At 34.1% G+C, this 14877-nt stretch overlaps 1 protein-coding gene and 1 non-coding gene across 2 annotated transcripts in view; one reads left to right on the top strand and one right to left on the bottom strand.

Annotated features, from left to right (window-relative positions):
• Window positions 1-14877, bottom strand: part of ADAMTSL1 (ADAMTS like 1) — a 503362-nt gene that overhangs the window by 325695 nt on the left and 162790 nt on the right. The window contains 1 exon segment of the mRNA XM_049769401.1: window positions 2754-2880. Within this exon segment, the coding sequence (XP_049625358.1) occupies window positions 2754-2880 (127 nt within the window).
• On the top strand, window positions 8302-8408 carry LOC126027910 (U6 spliceosomal RNA). Its single transcript, XR_007502349.1, has one exon. It is a non-coding gene; the product is annotated as a U6 spliceosomal RNA (small nuclear RNA).

Below are 14877 nucleotides of genomic sequence, written 5' to 3'. Positions count from 1 at the left end.
TTTGTGAGCAAATAGGTCTTTTATTTTAAAAATAAAAAATAAGTAAATGTTAGCTAAATTTTATTCTTTTCTGTTGCTGTTGTTCAAGCAGAGCAGAAGTATGTAAGGAAAATATTACTAGTACATAGCATTTGTCTTATAAAAGGAACAAATGGCAATTGACCTACCTCTGTATCTGCTATATGTTTTTCTATTAGAAAATTAGAATGTTTTTTAGAACGGAGTGTAATTATTTTTAATTCATCAGCTATTAGATAGCTTTCTTCTCTTTCTTTCTTCTGGCACTTCCTACTTCTATCTTTATCCACTCTCCTGCTTTTTGTTGTTTCCCTGAGGTTTGAAATAGTTGGATGTAAGTACAAAAAGAAATGAGTTCAATGTGGAGTAATCTGAATGCTCAGCGTTTGAGAGGAGCATGTGGTGACTTATGGGGCCTTTTAGCAGGGACGAAGGAAGCCTGGCACAAACCCTCCAGGTCTGTCTTCACAGAAGAGAGCTGCTCACCTGGCCAGTGTACTAGGCCCAGCGGAGCAGCAGCCTAATCTCCCTGCCTGCAGGTCATCTCACAGTCTGTAAATATAAAGAGGAAGGTTCTTCTGGAGTAGAGAAAACATAAATAAGGCAGCTAGTTCAGCATCTGCTATAGATTGTGTTGAGGTGAATGCACAGACCCAGACTTTATGGATATAAATCACTTTGTCATGAGGCATCATCAGTGCTAAGGTAAATGAATCAATTATGTTTTGTCATTAATGATAATCATCAAGTCATGTATTACTAATCTAACTATTCTCAGTCCTGACTAGAGCACTTTTCACAGTCCTAGAAATAAGTTATGGCTTTTAATATGCTTCATTTTGTCCTTTCAGAACTTTCAATATTGTTCCAGAGTTAAACCCTAATGATTACAGAGCACCCCATCAGAAAGGTTGAGGGATTTATGCTTAAGCTGTGTTCAGACTCTGTGCCAACAAGAAGTAGAGAGGATCCTATAGTAAAATAAATATATTCCCGAGGTTCATATGGATGCCACATCTTTCCATACCTAACAATTCCTAGATAATAGGAACTGACCCAGCTGTTGACACAATTAGAAAAAGTTCAACACTACTAACAGCCTTAAAACGTTTTATAAGTTACCTTTTAAATGTAAATATTTTCATTTTCACCATAATTTCAGAGGCCCCCAAAATAATAACACCAGTATCTTTCTGTTTTCTACCTTCTAATTTCTTTAAATTTTCAGCTTAAACAGAGCTACCAAAAAATGGCTTGCCTGAGTGTACTATATATCAATGTCGAACTTACCTCATCCTTCATTCTCTCTGCCAGAATCTTTTTTCCTTCTTCAGAATCACATTTTTCACTGCCTGCAAGGGCGTCAGAATGTGGAGAGTTCCCTAAACCTCCAAATTTTCTTGTGTTTGAAAATCTCTTGTTTTTCTTCCCACCCCCTCTTCTTTTCTTTTGGCAGCTGCCATTTGCTGACTTTTCAAAATAGTCCTCCAGTGCATACTGACTTTCTTCTTAATTTATAGTTCATTTAAAGTTACCCCTCCAATATGCACATTGTTGTTAATCCTCAGGCTAGCCAACAACAACAACAACAACAACAACAACAAAACCCACACTGATTAAAGATATTTGCTTAACTTCCCAAGCTGGGATTTTACATGACAAAACATGGACACAAAATGCTAAGACTAATTCTTCTAAAATTACATTTTTTTCCCAGCCACACTCGTTTGATGTTCAGGGGTTACTTCTGGTTAAGAACTCAGAAATTGCCCCTGGCTTGGGGGAACCATATGGGACAACGGGGGATGGAACCGCGGTCCTTAATTGGCTAGCGCTTGCAAGGCAGACACCTTACCTCTAGCACCATCTCGCCGCCCCCCTAAAATTACATTCTTTGATGTACACGTGATATCTTATTTTTCTTATGACATCTAGAAGGCATCATGGAAACAGATCGTATTTATTCTAGCAGAATACAGAGGGGCAGGCATTTGAGGTTTTCTACCTTGATTCATTTATCTGCTTTAAAAATGTTTATGAAATAATAGAGATTCAGGACAGTCTTAAAGAATGAATAAGAGCTTAAGTTCTAAATTATGATACTTTAAAGTCTGAAAATACCAATTTATTTAAGTTTTCATTACCTCCTTTGTCATAAGGATTAAGTGAGAGATTTATGTAGAATTACCAGAATACAAATGTATATAAACATGCATTTATGCTACTGATCTTGAAAGGTTTTAACATAAAATTTAAGAAATGGATTCACATAATCACTGCTAATATTAACTTGGAGTGGATAATGATCCTTTGAACAAATCTTTGATTCAAAGTTTATTTCATTAATAAAGGACACACAATTTTAAAGTGATAAAACTGAACTTAATATGAACTTTCCACTCTCCCTGTTGTATTTCATCAGGCACATCACACTTTTTATCAGGTAGGAGTAGGGATGCAGTTTATCTTCATAGACAGCAAAATTTGTTTTCATATAGAACATATCTAGATTCATGTCTGATTAACTTCTAACAAGGAAAGGTTTCTACATCATTGAAGTTCCACACGGTAACCTGATCCCAAAAGTAGGAGCATGTAGCTTGATTTTCACATTTATCTTAATTTTAGTAGAGATATTATCACAAGCTGCTGATATATTATTATACCAGAGCTCAGCCAGGGAAGAGCAATTAGCTAACAAGCTCAAAGATTGTTCAGTTTGTATTGCATCTTACATTTGATTGCAGAGAATTGGGATTTATACTGCCCTCGGACCAGCCTACAGGTAGACCCATCTCCACTGCAGACTCCACAGTTATCTTCTTTGGCCGTGCTTCCCAGCTGGTGATCACAACCAACAATCTACAGGAAAGAGAGATGTGCAATTAGGTGTCTACTGATGCAGGAACCCACTGAAAGACTATTACTACCAAGTGACCCTCCTTTCACCATTAAGTAGGCCTAAAAGATGCTCATGAATAGAGGTAAAATATGAAACAGGCCAAGAAAGAAAATAACATAGAAAAAGATGTTTTTATACTTAAATATAAACAGGTATATAAGTATAAAGAAAAAATGTTATGGGAAATTATAAGTGGAGGGGAAAGAGGGATAAGAGGAGATGTTAGAAGTGGAGAAAGAAATGATGAAAGTTAAGAAATTAGGAAGAAGAGGTGGATGGGGAAACAAGGTAAAGAAGAGAGAAGTATCTTGAACTATGATATTGTAGAACCTTAATTTAAAATAACTTTACTGTCAAAATTATCACCTAAATCACAAAGAATATAGCCACAAATTAAATTAATCAGGAATGTATTTTATTTCATTTCATTTCATTTTTGCTCACATCCAACCATGTTCAGGGCTTTTCTTGGCAAGGTTAGGGCCATATGGTATATCAGGAATCGAACATGGATTGGCTGCATACAAAACATACACCCTACCTGTTCTACTATTTCTCTGGCCCCTATTATTAATATAGATATATTTTGGTCACACCTGAAAACATCCTGGAAAGGATATGGTACCAGAGGACAAAACTGGACTTCTTGCATGAGAATTATGTGCTCTAGATCTTTCATCCTTCTTTCTAGCCCCAAAGGGGTCATCTATCTCATTATCAAAGAGCTCTAGTCACTGGCTAGAATGGTACCAAGTGAGAATTCAAATAGAACAAATTTAAATTGTGTTTTTGATGATTTTATTTTTAATGACTAATCTCCATGCTCCAGATGTTCCATAGCATATTTTCTGTCTAGAGTGGAGGATACCATCTTAGATATATTGATGCATTCCAATAATTCTATTAGTTTTGACAAATATAATAATCTGAAATCAACAATAAAGCAGTGAACTTCTAAACACATTTAACTAAAGCATAAATGTGTATGCTTACTAATAATTAGGCTCAGGCTTTTATCAAACATATGGACAAGTTTATATTTTAATCTTTCCTTTTCATTGCTCAAGTTAAAAAATATCAAATCAAAACTGTACCAGCTTGTACCTATAATATTCTAATTAGATCTGAAACCAAATGACCAATTCTACTCCCAAATTATTTAAATCACTTTCTTGACAAATTAAGAACTATGATTATAGTTGAAAATAATTGTTTTTACAAAGCCACTAACAATTTATCCTGTTTTTCAAAAATCTGGGTGCTAATATTTCCTTTCTTTGAAAATTGATTTCTCTTCTTGTACCTTTACTTAATATTTTCAAACATATATTTAAAAATGCTTTATAGGACATAACAAAATCACATTTTTTTAAAAGTGGTGACTGGAATAATAGTATAGCAGGTAGAATAATTGTCTTTCATGTGGCCAACTCGAGTTCAATCTGTAACATACCATATAATCCACCAAGCTATCTAAGAGAAATTACTGAATGTATAGCTAGGAGTAACCCTGGAGTATTGCTGGGAGTTCCTATCCCCAAAAATAAGTGGTACATTTTCTGAAATATATAGTCAGAAAAATATAGTGCCTTTGCTCTTGGGTGAAGGGCAAATCCCTTCCCTTGTGGCTCATTTTGGTAAAGCTGAAATTTCCATAAGTGTGTTCAGAAGGAAAGATATAAAACTGAAAGGCCACTTCAGAATTCAACCAACCTTCATACATTCAGAAATAAAAGTATGTTCTGTCGTAAGACTTCTTGATATCATTTTAGGCAACTGCAGTAAAAATATTTTCAAAGTTATTATTTGCAGGTGAACCTACATATGAGTTTAACAACTCTGCTTTCACAAATATATTCTGAATGGAGCTAAATGGCTATGCAGAATTAGCTTATTTAAAATATACAAATACTTTGATTGTCTAGCCAGCAATGATTAAAAATCTGTAATGACATTAGGCATTGTGCTAGCAGCAAGCCACAATGGTATGTTTAAGTACATATAAGCCTATGTTAATGAGTCTAAGATACTTCTCAGATCATAACACAAATAAGTATAGGATGATAATCATGATAAAACCTATAAAATATACATGTTAGAATAGCAGAGCAATTATGGTTCATGCTAGACCAGAACTCAAGCACTATTAGTGCTTTTCTGGGTATAACTCTGGGGTCTCCCAGAAGTCTCCCAAGTATCTTGGATATTCTCGGTACCACAGCAACATCACATTCCCAGACCTTTCCATGAACCATCAGTCTGGTTGGTCAAGAATTAGGACCCCAGGGTTTCTTCAATATTGCTTGGTAGTGTTTGCACACACACACACACACACACACACACACACACACACACACACACGATACCATAACCTAAAAAATGCACAGATACATGGTACACAGAAAGCATAAAATATAAATCAGTACAGTTAGGGAGACCAGAGAAAAGTTTCAAATATTATGAAAGCAATATTTAAAAGACTTTTAAAACTGAGCCATAAATGAGGCATTTTGATTAACTAGACAATATTGCTGTGATATATTGCATCTTTTATACATAGATACTAGGTTGAGTAAGTTAAAACAAAAATTGGCAAATACTATTTCATGATTTGAATATCAAAGGTATAAACCACTGGTTCCCTAAAGAAAGATGGAATGTTTAGAGAATTAGAAATATTCATTTAGGCAGCATTCAAAGACTACTATGACTATTTTGTATCAACAAGAGCTCACCTTAATTTTAAAATTGAATCAATTCTTTAAAAGGGCAAAATCTATAAGAATTTACACCCTGATTGCCAGAGCCATGGCGCAAGGGTTAAAGCCTCTGCATTGCCCTCGCTATCCTAGGATGGACCTCTGTTTGATCCCCCGGAGTCCCATATGGTCCCCAAGCAAGGAAAGATTTCTGAGCACATAGCCAGGAGTAAACCCTGAGCATCACTGGGTGTGGCTCCCCAAAATAAAACAAAACAAAACAAACAACAAAAATGTAATTTATACTCTCATGTCACAAACTTAACCAAGTTTACTTTTACATAAAAGACATTTCAGGTTTTCCAAATAAGTTGAGTTCTTTCTGAAAAACTTTGAGTCATGATGTGTCTAAAGAAGACAAAGAAGAGGTATTCATGAAACTTTCTCTAATCTTATTATTTTTATGATTCAGAGGCATCATACTAAGAGAACAACCTTGCCTTCCAGATCCTAAATAATAATCATATTTGAAACCACTAATTAGAAGGTGAAACACTTTAAAATTTACTTGGCTAGATCACCAACTTAGTCCTTTCATTGTGGTTTATGGATCCCAAGACAATTCTAAGGAGATACCAAATTCTGAACTGAAAAAGTAAACATTTCCTTGATACATTCTTTCCCCCTCAGTATCAATTTCTTTTTAAGATGCCCAAATAGTCTTTCTAAATTATCATTTTAAATTTTTTGAGAAGCAGAGAGTTTGGGGCCGCAACTATTTTTGCTCAAATGTATAATGTTTTCTGGTTGTGTTAAGTGTCCCTATTTTAGTGCAAGTATTTATAATAATACCAGGGAAATTATAATTCATATATCCCAATGTATTGATGTTTAATAACTATCATAATAAGAACACTTACCCTGAAAGTTTTCAAAAATATATAAGAATACAGAAATGTGTTTTAATGGAAGATATATTGTCTTATCCATCCGTCTTTTGTACGTTATTTCTGTTTGGAATGCACTTTCCCAACTCTTTATTTTGCAAATTTTTATTTAGCCTTTGAATCTAAAATTAAGTGTTTTCTTTCCAGAAAAGTTCTTTCCAGATTCCAGAACACTCTGCTGCTTTATGTTTACCCTGATTTTTTATAATTCCATGTGGTGAAGATTAGTAGATGACACCTAATAACCATTTCCCCAATATTTTTCTCAGTAACAAAACTCCAATTTTAGTTAGGGTAGAAACATAACCATTCAAAGTATATATTTCTCATGGTCTATTTGATCAAATAGTAATTAGTAACATAAAAGCTGGCATAGTTGGTGGGAAGCCTCTTTTGTCTTCCTGCATTCCTATTGGCTCACGCTGCTATTTTGAAAAATGAGATAATCTTGTGACTTGAAGCCCGGCAGTAGGACAGCAGAGCAGAAAGGGAAGGAGCCTTTTTCTGGAATCCTACTTAGATATACTTAGAAATATTTAAAAATTATTTAAAATATTTATCATAGTTCAGGTAGCATGGTTACAATAGTGTTAAAATTTATATTATTATGTACAGTTACATACCCCAACTACTATCAAAGGGCCCTCCACCAAAAGTTCCTATGTCAGCACTACTCTGATCTTCATGTTTTTGTTACTTTACTACATTTTTTTACTTACTTTACTACATTTTTTACTTATTTTACTACATTACTTCACTTTACTCTTATATTACTTTACTACATTTTTGTCTATTTACTGTTTGTTAATCAGATATGTAATAAGTTCAAAGCCAAGAGTTTGCCATCATTCAATATTGTCAATTCTCTTGTTTTTGTCTCTCTACAATCCACATATGCATGAGATCATCCAGTATTGGTCCTCTTATTGGCTAATTTTACTTAACACTATATCCTTAAATATGTTCTATGTTGCAGGAAACTTCATGATTTAATTTTTCCTACAGCTGAGTAGTGTTTCATTGTGTATATCTACATATAACAACTATTTTATTCATTTATCTCTCATTGGGCATTTGTATTCTTTCCATATCCTGGCTATTATACTAAGTGCTGCAATAAACATATAAGTACATACATCTTTTCAAGTTAACGTTTTTGTGTTTTGGGGTAGATGCCAAGAACTGGAACCACTAAGTTGTATGGGAGTTTGTTTATACTTTTTGTAAGAATTTCTACATTGTATCCCATAGGGGATGAACTTATGACATACCTTCCAACAGTAAATGAAAGTTCCAATGTAACTGTATACCTGCCAATATAGTTTATTTTCAGTCTTTTTGAGATGTACCATTCTCATTGGTTTGATATAATATCTCACTATTGTTTTGACTTGAACTTACATGGCAAGTGATGCTGGAGACATTTTTCACATGTCTACTGGCCATTCATATGTCTTCTTTGAGGAAATGTCTATAAATCTCCTGTTTTTGTTCAAGACAAATTTTTTGTGCTTAAGCCATTATTTCTTTGTCTTTTATGTATACACAATTTAAAAAACCATAAAACATCAAATTATATCTTATTACTACATCTGTCTTTAAACCAGATATTTACCTATCTGATACCCTCTATTCCAATAGTCTTTTTGTTGTCTAGCATAGTGTTTGCCATTTGGAAAGCAAAATAAATATAAAAGAATCAATAAAACAGTTAACATCAAAAATTATAATTTTTGTGCTCGCTTCAGCAGCACATATACTAAAATTGGAACTATACAGAAAAGATTAGCATGGACTCTGGGCAAGGATGACATGCAAAAATTATAATTTGCCAATAATTTTATTATAGGTTACAGATAATCTCACACTATAGTGATTTTTTACAAATAAATAGATAAAATAATGCTCATTTGTGTATATTTATTTGTTGATATGTGTGTTTGCTTTTGTGTACAGACAGAATTATACCATATATGGTAACTAGAAGCCAAACCTTAACCTGTGTCCTGATACACGGATAAGAATTATTACAAAAGTCTTACATTTTCAAAAGACTATTTTGTAAGTGCACCTACACTCATTTTTATTGGAGTTATGAAAGACAATATTCAAATCACTAAAGTCCCAGAACCACCCTATTATGGACAAATTAAAGTGAGATTGTAGCTATTACTGTTGGCAACAGCAGGGAAAGAGTGAAAAACTAAGTGAATATTTTGACCTAATGTGACTTGTTAGCATTCAGCTACTCAATGACAGCTTAGTAGAATACCCTAACCCTTTCTCCATCCAAATGATTATAATTTGTTATGATTATATTTTAAACCCAATGTAAGAAGAATCATCACAATATTTTGTTATTTAAATACTTATTAACTCATCAGTTAATGATTGCTTTTCTCTCCCAAATTTATGCTTGCATACAACCATGTATGTCTACATGTTAACATGTTGGTGCTTTGTCTTATTTTTGAACAGAATACACATTTAGTACTGCTGGTGTTACTTCAATCTCCTTTAGCATTTTCTAAAAGAAAAGGGGGAAACCTCCCCTAAACACCACACTGAGATGATAATTTTCAATCTAACCTGACATCAGGACTTGTAGTACATCTTAAAGATTTTAGGCATTAGTCCTATGTTATATGTTGATAGTACTTTCTTCTTTTGTTTTAAAGAGCTGACAGCAAGTGAAAAGGCAGAACACAAGACTTAAATCTCTAGACACTTATATGTGTATAATAAAATGTCTTCACTAGGTATCATGGGAGAAAGAAAGGTCACCTAGTGAATGATTTGGAGAATGTAAATAAACACAATATGTGAGCATATTGTGCCCCATACTGACATGCTTAGATGGGCTCACACTGGCCACAGTTCAAATGGTTTCCCATAAGGACCTCAACTTCAAGCATCAAATACTGAGCCAGTGATGTCAAGCTTTTCTTGATCCAATATCATGAGGTAAGAAACTTTTAAATTGCTTTATTTTCAGCTCTGGGAAAGAAAAAACTCTGAAAATCTGATCACAGCTGCTCTTATTTATCTTTACTTATACTGATAAAGCTTTATGGGGTAGAGTGTGCTCATCCATACATTAGAACTTATTATGTTCAAATGGAGGACAAATATCTCCAATATTATTCTAAAAGGTATATATATTAACTTTATGCTTTATCTTAACATTAATATACAATAAAAATTTAAAATAAGAAAAATGAGGTAAAGAGAGAAATAAAGCAAAGAAAAGTAAGGTTAGGGGTTGGAGCTATGGTCCAGAGCTAGAGTGCTTCCTTGAACTTGCCCAACTCAGATTCATGCCTGGTTTCACATATGCTCACCAAGCCCACTCGGAGTGATTCCCAGTATAGAGCCAGAAGAAAGGCTCACTGAATACAGCTGGGTGTGGCCCAAAAGGAAACAAACAAAAATAACAATACAATAGTGCGTTTAGGTGCCAGAGAATGTACAGGGGATAAAGAACTTTCTTTACATGCAGTCAACATGGTTCAATTGCTGACACTGCATATGGCCCCCAGAGACACTATAGGGGTGATCCCTGAGCACAGAGCTAAACGTAATCTTTGAACAGTTATCTGTGTTCCCTCCTCTCCTCTCTTCCCCCTCCATAAAAGTAAGTTCAGCCAGAAATGAAAGACATATTTTAAATGTACAAAGTGGAGTCTTAAATATTTGCTGTCTGGATGTCTAATATATGGTTTTGATATTCCTATAAAAGAGGAAAACATGTCTTTTCACATTGTCTGTTGGGACTACTGGAAGTACAGAATAGGATGTTCTTTGTTAGGGACAATAAATAGAATAGATAGTTTCTTCTCATGCAATGAGTCGTAGAGCTATAATTACTAAAGTCCCAAGTAGGTATCTTCTGAGTTTTCTGAAAAACACTCTTAATAGTAATGTCCCTAACACTTCTGAAAATAAATGCAAATTGTTTGACATAACTGACTCCTAAATAAACTTTGATAAACCAAACTGATCAGGGGACATTTGGTTTAAGAAGTCAAAACTAATCACCTAGGTAGAGTTTGTGATGACTGTTCAATCTAATTGGAGAACAAAATTCATTATTGTTTTGGACTGTACTGGCAACTATATACCACATCTGCGGCTATATTTTTTTCTTCCAGAAACCAAGTTATTAAAAAAAATGCTAGTAAAATGTAGGTTTTTGTTTCTGACATTTGGTGAGGTTTCAGAACCTCTATGACTTGTTCTCCAGAAATCAACCCAATAGACTATGATTGCCATAGGAGATAATTTTTGCCATTTAAAGTTTTTGTCACTTAAAAGTTAGAGAAATAAGTGTCTGACTTTTAGATATATCTCCACAGATATTTCTCTTTATATTAAGGCTTGAATTATTTCAAGCACAGACATAATACTGAAATTTAGAGAAGATATGTAATTTCCATTATGGTCATGCTGCTAATTATAAAACAATATTTGAACTTGGGTATTTTTACTGTAAACTAAAGTAGCATGCCTATATCCATGCAAAAGAAACACTATACAATATTTATTGTGACAATGTTGAGGGTGATAACAAAATTGAATATCCTTATCAAGATCATGGCCACAAAGCCAGACATGCACACTAATTTATTTGTAGTTAAAGTTTTTTATTTGTTTTACTTTGTTTGAGCTTTGTTTTTTTTAAATATCTTTATTTAACACTTTGATTTCAAACATGACTGTAGTTGGGTTTCAGTCATAAAAAGAATTCCCACTTTACCAGTGCAACATTCTCAACACCAATGCACCCCATTTCCCTCCACACACACCCTCTGCCTGTATTCGAGACAGGCATTCTACTTCTCTCACTCATTAACATTGTCATGGTGGTTGTTAGTGTAAAGTTTTTAATATAAAAAGTAAATAGGATTCTGACACTCCTCCATCCATCAAAATGGTACTAACAAGAGATTCATGAACTTTATTTAGCATTTTCAGAAGCTCTAGTGATAATATTATATATATATATATATATATATATATATATATATGCAAACAAATATACAAAGTCACCAAAATACCAACCATTTCATTATTCAAATCAGTCAAACCCTTTATTTTATCTTTTCCTTTTTTCTGTTTGGTTTCTGTGCCATACCTGGCTGTGTTCAGGACTTATTCCTTTTTCAGTGCATAGGAATCTATGGTAGGTCTTGGGGGGTAACTATATGTGGTGACAAGGATCAAACTTGGGTTAATTGTGGATAAGGCAATCTCTCTGGCCCTGAATATTTAATAAAAATTTTTGGAAGGGGCTTGGGGGGATTTTTGCCCACACCCGGCGTGCTCAGGGGCTACTCATGGTTCTCTGCTCAGAAATTGCTCCTGGCAGGCACAGGGGACCAAATAGGATGCCGGAATTTGGACCACCGGAACTACCGTTGGTCCTGGGTCAACTGCTTGCAAGGCAAACGCCCTACCGCTGTGATAGCTCTCCGGTCCCAGTACAAACCAGGCTGGTCCCTACTTAGCTTCCGAGATCAGACGAGATTGCGCATGTTCAGGGTTGTATGGCCATAGACAATAAAATTTTGTTTTATTTTATTGAATTAACGTCTTTAAGGTATAAAGTGAGGAAAATATTTATTTAAATATGCAGCATTTTAAGTGTATGATAATGTAAAACACTAGACAGAAATAATTTACACTTCAATTACAAATTTGGAAACCTTTGGGATAGTTCCTTGTTTACTGTTCAAATACTTTTGGGAAAATGAACACATTAGTTTGTTATTTATGCTGAATTAAACTAAATCAACTGCTCATTAGGCATTTTTATAGACAGTGCCCAGGGATCACTTCTTGTAAAAGTTGGGGAACCATATAGAGTGGTAGGTATTTAATTGGATCAGCCTTGTATAAGACAAGATCCTTTTCTGCTGTAACATTTCTCTGACTAAAATATTCTCAAAATTAAAAAAACCTGAAACATAATTGCCAAAATATTCTAATTTCAGATAAGTAATATATGAGCATAATTTTATTCAATGCTTCAATGATATAGTAATGTTTATTAACATTATTTGATTATTAGAATATCCTAGAATTATCTAAAATTTAATTTTACAAATACAAAAATGAGACAAAATATCATTTATAAAATTTCTTGTTATGAGCTGAAGTCCAGGTTGACTAACAACAACCTGTCAAGAATGAGTGATCCTTCTGCTCTATGATATATCATGTTTCTCATAGGAGTTAGTAGGACTGTAAAAAGGCAAAAGGAGTCAGGTGAACAAACTTTCTTAGTGAGTCTTGTGGCCAAAAGAAATACCAGCATGCAGTTTTAAGCATAAATATCTTGAACACTAGGAAAACCATGGGATCATTACATTCAGTAGCTTTGAAAATAAATCTCCAGGACATTTTTCATTATTTATTGTGTGGACTGCTTCTATGAATAGCTTGTTAGTATGTAGTTCAGCAGGGTTAGACCTTGCAGTGTTAGGTGGCACTTAGGGTCTTGCACTTCAAAAGCATGTGCCATATCCCTTAAAGTAACATCCAACCTCATCTCCTACACTGACCTACCCATGGGATTAGATATTTTAAAGGAGCAACTAAAATTGTTTTATTTTATTTTTATTTTATTTTATTTATTTTTTCGTCTCACCTAGCAGTGCTCAGAGGCTACTCCTGGCTTTGCACTAAGGTTTTACTCCTGGCAGTGTTCAGGGGACCATACATGTTGCTGGGGTTTGAACGAGGTCAGCCAGATGCAAGCCAAGCACTTTCTTGAAGTGCTATCACTCTTGACCCTGAACTGAGTTGTTGTTTTTTTTTAAATAAAAACAAAAACAAAAACAGTTGCTTTTGTTCAAGAATCATATAGACACATCACAGGGAAGTTCTACTTAACAACCATAGGTCATTAAAACAGATAAGGTGATAACTCTTCCATACTCTTTACAAAACATTATTTTAGGATGATTCATATGAAAGCGTTTAAACCTATATGCGGGGCTGGAGAGATAGCATGGAGGTAAAGCGTTTGCCTTGCATGCAGAATGACGGTGGTTCAAATCCCGGCATCGCATATGGTCCCCCGAGCGTGCCAAGAGCAATTTCTGAGCATAGAGCCAGGAGTAGCCACAGAGCACTGCCAGGTGTGACCCCAAAACAAACAAACAAACAAACAAAAAATTTAAACCGATATGCAAAAACCTATATTTTTTTTCTAACAGCTTCTCTTTGTATATGGTATCTTTGTTATAGTATAGGATATATTTATTATGTCTTTTTAAATTTATTAATATATTTAAAGTAACCTACAAAGCTTTCAAAGATCAGAGTTACTTTTCTGACCTTGCCTTCCTTTGATTCTCTAATCTTGAGGCTATTCAAATAAATATTACTTTCTTGGCTTGTTCCTAGTTTTGCCTTTGATCAAAATATTCTTCCCTAGGACACTCTTACCACAGTTGTCTTGCATCTTTTAAGTTTGTAGTCAGCATTTTTCTTTCTGAAAAAGGCCACTTCATCATAACTTGTTTTTTCCTTAATGGGATTGTTTTCAAATAATGTTCAGAGTGTTGGGTAGTGCCAGTCATCAAACCATGATTGACTTAAGATAAAACATGAGCCTTTACACATGTACTATTTTGAAGATGATATGTACCTTACTACTAACTTCTATGTTCAAAGTTCTGCTCAAAATTCAAGCTAACTAGTTAGCCTTGATAAGTAAGTCAAAAAAGAAAATATAGACACAAAGATAGAAGAAAATATTAAGTACTTAATGAACAATAAAGGTAAATAATCTCTGAATAATAGGAATTCCATAAGGGGAGGAAAAGGAGAATGGGGAGAACAAGTGTGGAAGAGATATTATCAGAGAGTTTCCCCACTCTCTGGAAAGAGACAGCTGCAAAATCCAAGAGGCAAGAAGAGTGTCAGACTCAAGCAGAACAACACCAAGATATACAGTAGTTAAAATGACAAAAACAAAACAAACAAAATAAAAACAAAGAGAGATGGACTTCTTAAAGAAGTAAGGGAAAAAACCTTAAACATAATGGAAATAACATGAGTATCGAAATAGATCTCCCATAAGAAACTGTCCAGGCAAGAAAAGAGTGGAATAACATATTCAAATTATTGAAGGAAAAAATATCCACCTAGAGTTCATTACCCAGCAAACCTCTCTTTTATATGGGAGGGAGGGATAAAAACATGTTCAGACAAAAACATGCTATATTTGCAATAGTAAAACTGACTCTAAATGAATTAATCAAAGGTTACTTATATAATCTAAACAAAAAATTGTAACAGCAAT

Source organism: Suncus etruscus, chromosome 1 (genome assembly GCF_024139225.1).
Source record: "Suncus etruscus isolate mSunEtr1 chromosome 1, mSunEtr1.pri.cur, whole genome shotgun sequence".
NCBI classification, from domain to species: domain Eukaryota; kingdom Metazoa; phylum Chordata; class Mammalia; order Eulipotyphla; family Soricidae; genus Suncus; species Suncus etruscus.
This window is presented reverse-complemented; position numbering and strand designations above follow the sequence as displayed.